Raw genomic sequence first — 5,981 nt, forward strand, 5'->3', positions numbered from 1 at the left:
TCACCCTCAGCTCCAACGGCAGCAACAATTTGTCAGAAACAATACTAATTGTATGTTTATTAAAAACTCACTAAGCAAACATTTATCCAGTGGGCTTACTTTCCACTGACGCTTTGAAACCCATTGGGAGGAATTAGTCAGTATTTGGTCCTGTTTTACAGACAGGAAAATGAGGCACCAAGAGAGAGCAAGCATTTGTGAAGCGTTTCTAATATAAAGGGGTCACCAGGAACATTACTGGCATTGTCATTTTGCAAATCTCCACAAAAGCCCTGCGAGGTGGCCAATATTTTCCCGCTTTACAGACAAGGAAACTTTGGCTCTGAGGTCCTTAAAACTGTTCTAGCCATTAGATGATTCTACCTGCAAGTGGAAAATAAGATATTCATGTGGTTCTTAGGCCGAAGTTGTGGTGTGTATACAAACACACTGTGCTAGAGCACCCGCAGAGCTGAGGGCCAGATTGCTAGGCACTGTCATTCACGAACAGCTCCCATTCCACAGCGATCAGGTCACTGAGCTGCTTCTCCCTCCAGGGGACAAGCCCCACACTTTAAAAAATTATTATTATTATTTCCTCTTTCAGGAATGCCAACAGAGACCACCATGGCCATTTGCTCGATGATCATGGGTGGTGTGTTTGCGAAGTTTCCTAAACTGAAAGTGTGTTTTGCGCATGGAGGTAAGCTCCTGGCCTTCAAGCCATCATCACTGTGGTCCTAAAGCGTATGGCAGTTTGAGATGAAATTCCATTTTCCCAGGTTAAACGTGTTTGATTAGCAAGGGTTCGGTGTTGTCTTTATTTAAATCCTTCTATTCAGACTTAGTGGGACTGTTTGGGAACCACTGGACTGCTAACTGCAAGGCCGATGGGTCAAACCCACCAGCTACTCCTCCAGAGAAAGATGAGGCTGTCTCCTCCTGGAAAGATTTCCAAAACCTTGGAAACTTTATAAAGGGTAACTATGAGTTAGCAATGACCATGAGCTTTCCAGCTGGCCATATTCCCGACTATCTCTTACTGTTTCCAGATAGAACTATTTCATTCATGTTCCTTGCCTGCCTGGTGTCTGTAGGTAAATAAGGTCGTGACGCTTGGACATACAAACATACAGATTAAATTATGCAGGCTGTTCTCTAACTAAGGAGCCCTGGTGCTGTGGTGGGTTACACTATGGGTTGTTAAATGCAAAGTCAGCTGTTCTGCTTCACCAATTGTCTGTGGGAGAAAGAGGCTATCTACGCTTGTAAAAATCTACTGCCTGGGAAACCCCAAAGAGCAGTACTCTGTCCTATGGGGCCACTATGCGTTAGAATTAATTCAATGGCCACGGGTGGGTAGGTTTTCTAGACCTACTCTATTTCCATTTCCATACCAACAAACCTGCTAACGACCTTCTTTTTTAATTGTTTCATATGTGACATGGGTGTTTCATCATTATTTAGCTATTTACTCACTAACAAATCAAACCAACCTCAATACCATCAAGTTGATGCCAACTCATCTCAACCCTATAGGACTGGGTAGAACTGCCCCTGTGAGCTTATAAATCTGTAACTTTATGGGAGTACAAAGCCCTGTCTTGCTCCTCTTCCCACAATGGAGTGTCTATATTTTACTGTTACAGCAATACTATACTTGGAAATCTTGATCATATAACTTTTCACATTTATCTCTTTCGGGTAAATTCTTCATAGACAAGTTAGTGTTATTTCTTCTGGGTCATCCCTCAGCATCCGGCACCTACTAGGTACCTACTAGGAGGTCCTCTGTAATGGAGTCCTGGGATGTATAACCCCATAGTGGGTTATAGATTGGGCTGTCACAAGGCCAGCAGTTCAAAACCAGACACTCCACAGCAGAATTGACTCAATGGCAGCGAGAGTGGGGTCCTTTGTATATATCATTAATCGAATGGGCTACAGCAACTTTTCCTTCCGTCCAATATTAGTACTAAAAAGAATCCTTTCTGATCGACACCAGCCCTCAGTGACGAGTTTTCCTTGCAGGTGGTGCTTTCCCCTTCACAGTGGGAAGAATCTCCCATGGATTCAGTATGCGCCCAGATTTATGTGCCCAAGACAACCCAACCAACCCAAAGAAATATCTTGGCTCCTTTTACACGGACTCCTTGGTTCATGATCCTCTGGCCCTCAAACTGTTAACAGACATCATCGGAAAGGTAAGCTGGCACATCTTTTTGAATAACTTATGGAAGTACGCGCTGCATCAGCACACAGTTATGTTGCCTCTTTCCAAAAAAAGGGAAGCAAGAAAAGAGAGGAATAGTGAAATTGGGCATAGGCTTTGCATATGAAGGGAATCCTCTCCTGATCCTCCTTCAACATAGAGTGTGTACCACCAGGGTCCATTATGCATGACAGAGAAATTCCAGACAATCCACAGGGTTGGGCATTTTCCCCAGATCAGTCCCTTCTTTGCAAAAGAAGGGGCTTCAGGCATCTCTCTGCCCACCCAAGATGATCCAAGGTAACGTGGTAAGCAGGGAAGAGCCAAAAGTTTTAAAGTCCAATTGACCTGGGTTAAAACTCTCTTATTAGTTGAGCTAATTGTGAACCCAATCATCTTCATCCACTAAAAGGAAACAATTGGAATATTAGAGAGAAGGACTGTGCCTGAAAATGGTAGTAAATAGATAGGCAGGGGAAGATGATGATGGGTGTTGGGTACCATACTCTGAAATGTCTTTCCTATATGGCTGCACATGCTCAGAAACAATCAGCATGGTAGGACTTGACACTCCATAGGAAAAACGTTTCCTCTATTGTGATCTGTGAGTAGCTTTCCTCATTGGTGGCAATTCTTCTTGCAAATATTTTCTGAAAAGCCTAACTCAACAAGGCAGGCAAATTTTAGACAAAACACAAGTCAAATTAGTAAAAAGTCTGAAATATTTAGTATTTTCATCTCAGTTCATGATCTCCAGATATCACCAAAAAATTTCCAGATGATTAAAAGGACAATTCTTTCAAAATATGGACATATGAAGAGACTTTTAAAAGTTCATGGAAAATGAAATTAAAAGATAATAGAACCTTCTACAAAATTCTGAAGCCCCCTATATTTAAGGATTCACAACTAGATACCCAGTTTTTGAAATCTTCGTTAGCCGCAAAAGAGATTTGGCATTTAAAATTTTTAAGTAGTGATCCATCTCCAGAAAGGAGACATCATATATCACTGTGAAGATGTTTCTCTGGTTTGAGAAACTCACTAGAAGACAAATACTAAACACTTGGCTTGATCATAAATGATGTAGTTGAGCAGTGTGCTTGGGCCTTCGAGCTCCTATGGAGAGGGGGACTACACCATTGGTGTGACTGTTGATTGTCATTGCTATGGAGGTAGAGTGATGAGGAAATAAGCAGGAAACTGCAAAATGTAGAAACCGAAAGTATCATTTGTTGAGAGACCTCGTGAGACTCTGGGCTTAGAGGGCTAAGGCAGAGGTGATGCGAAGTTAGAATCAGGTTATCCTAATTAGTCTCCCTGATGTCTTCAAGCCTAATACTCTGCTGGTGTTCTTGGAAGTTGCACTAGCAGAAGACAGCACCCTTGACAAACGTGTCTTATGAGATACACCATCAGCAGTGATCTTCAAACAGTGTCCAGTGCAATACACATTGACCACGTGGCTAGAGTAAAAGAGGAAGAACATAGCAGATGCTTAATGATAATTGGCACATGGATATGAGTGCATCCCTTTGGGGGACCCCCAGAAAAACCCAGAGCAGTACTCAGTTCTATTAACTCAAGGATAATAGCACTGAGCTCTGACATTCAAATTGTGAAAAATTTAGCTATTATAATTTAGATATCAAAAGCAAATGTGACCTCTCCGGATGTGACCTCACAAGCTGGCAAATCCAGGACACAACAGCGGTATATTTTAATAATTTAGGGTTGTTTAAAATATTAATGCTAGCATTAGCAAGTTCACTTTCAAAAGCGATCCAAAATCAGAATGGCTAAAGAAGCTCAGCATGGGTCTGGGCTAGAGAGTGACCTACCTAGATGACAGCAAGAAGATAGAATTCTGAGAGGGAGGTCCATGAATGAGACACAATGGATTCTGTGGTGAGCTAGAAAGCTTGGAACTATTCGTGCTATCATTTGACAGATCTGGTCAGGCATTAGGAATAAGCAAGCACTATATACATTGAAAAATTAAGGAGCAAAAATCCAAAATGAAATAATGAACTCCATTAAAATCTACATAATCAATGCCTACAATAATCAAAATCCACAATAATCAATGCCTGTTACTTGACTCAGCAGTAAACAATATTTATGGTCGCACAGTGTAAACACGAGCTACAGGTTTAACTGAAAAAGTAATTCTTTTGGGAGAATGGAGAAGAGAAGTGGAGAAAAAAAATAAAAATCAACAACCACACAAGAAAGTCAATAAATACTCTGTAAAGCAAATAAATCAAGAAGCAATAGTATGTGCTTACGACCTCGGAATCTGAAAGTAATTATCGAAAGATACAGGGTAAAAGATAAAAGTGGCTGCCTTGTAGAACAAGAAATAGGAGAGCAGGATTTTCCAGTTTCTGAAATGTTCTTCTTATTGTTCTGTTTCTTGTCCTTGTGAGGTATGCACTTTAAAATATTCTTTACAGATATGAAAATAATAATCTATGATTTATCAAGGGTTTGTGAGAGAGAGTGGGCAGTAGAGGAAGGGAGAAGAAATGGGGATTATCAGGGGCTCAATTGGGAAAAGAATGCTTTAACAATGATGATGGCAAATGTGCTTGACACACTGGATGAATGTATGGATTGTGATAAGAGAGGTCCCAATAAAAGTATTTAAATTTTTTTCCTTACAGAGCAAGAGTAGCAATATTAATTTCTGATAAACTAGGCTTTCAGGCAAAAACCAACAAAAGAGATTAGGGAGGACGTTGTATAATGATTAAAAGGTCAACCCAACAAGAAGACATAACCATACTGAATATCTATTCACTCAATGAAAGAACCCCAATATAATAAATCAAACCTTAACACATTTGAAAAGAAAAATAGAAAGCTCTACAATAATAGTATGACACTTTAATACTCCATTCTCAGTGAAGGACAGAACAATTAGAAAGAAATAGAAAAAGATCTAAACATCACAATCAGCCAAGTTGATCTTACAGACAGAACATTCCACCCAGCAAAGCTCTTCCAGAGCATTCTCCAGAACAGACCATATGTTAGCCGAAAGCAAGCCTCAATGAAAATTCAAAATGTCAAAATACACAAAAAGCATTTAGTCCCTCACAATGCTATAAAATTAGAAATTGACAACAGCAAGATCAAGAGTGGTGGGTATGAAATACATGGACTTAAAAACTACTGGTTAGTAAAGGAACTAAAAATGGAAATTTAAAATTCCTTGAATCAAACAAAAGTAAAAATACAACATATCGTGCTCTTTGAGACACTGCAAAAGCAGTTCTGAGAGGACAGTGATAGTATTATAACACACACCAAAAGAGAAAAAATAACCAAATCAACACCTTAACTCAACATCTCCAACAATTAGCAAAAGAAGAAGATAGTGACCAGAAGAAAGGAAATAATAACGATTTGGGAGAAAGGAAAAAAAAGAAACAAAAGGCAATAAAGAAATAAAAAGAACCAATCAGGTAAGAAGTTGGTTCTTTGCAGGAGTAGGTTCTGACAATCCCTTGGAAACTTTAATGTGGAAAGAAGGAGAAGATGCAAATAACATGAATAAGAAATGTAATTGGTGATGTCATAAAGGAAACAACTGAAATAAAAAAGATAATAATAGAATACTATTAAGAACTTAACAAATTTGAAAACCTATATATATCTATATATATATACTTACCCAAACTAACAATCTAAGGGAGAAAATTTGGACAGACCCATCACAAAAGACATTGAATGAGTCTCTTCCAACAACAACAAAAGGAACGGCCTAGTAATCTATACTAGCAAG

At 39.3% G+C, this 5,981-nt stretch overlaps 1 protein-coding gene across 2 annotated transcripts in view; it reads left to right on the forward strand.

Annotated features, from left to right (window-relative positions):
• Positions 1-5,981, forward strand: part of ACMSD (aminocarboxymuconate semialdehyde decarboxylase) — a 69,583-nt gene that overhangs the window by 44,491 nt on the left and 19,111 nt on the right. For both annotated transcript variants that reach the window (XM_004711896.2, XM_013007051.2), the window contains 2 exons: positions 587-682; positions 2,011-2,183. In XM_004711896.2, the coding sequence (XP_004711953.1) occupies positions 587-682; positions 2,011-2,183 (269 nt within the window). The remainder of the gene's footprint in view (positions 1-586; positions 683-2,010; positions 2,184-5,981) is intronic.

This window comes from Echinops telfairi, unplaced genomic scaffold (genome assembly GCF_000313985.2).
Source record: "Echinops telfairi isolate 266 unplaced genomic scaffold, ASM31398v2 ScPeMD7_15;HRSCAF=58, whole genome shotgun sequence".
Classification (NCBI taxonomy): domain Eukaryota; kingdom Metazoa; phylum Chordata; class Mammalia; order Afrosoricida; family Tenrecidae; genus Echinops; species Echinops telfairi.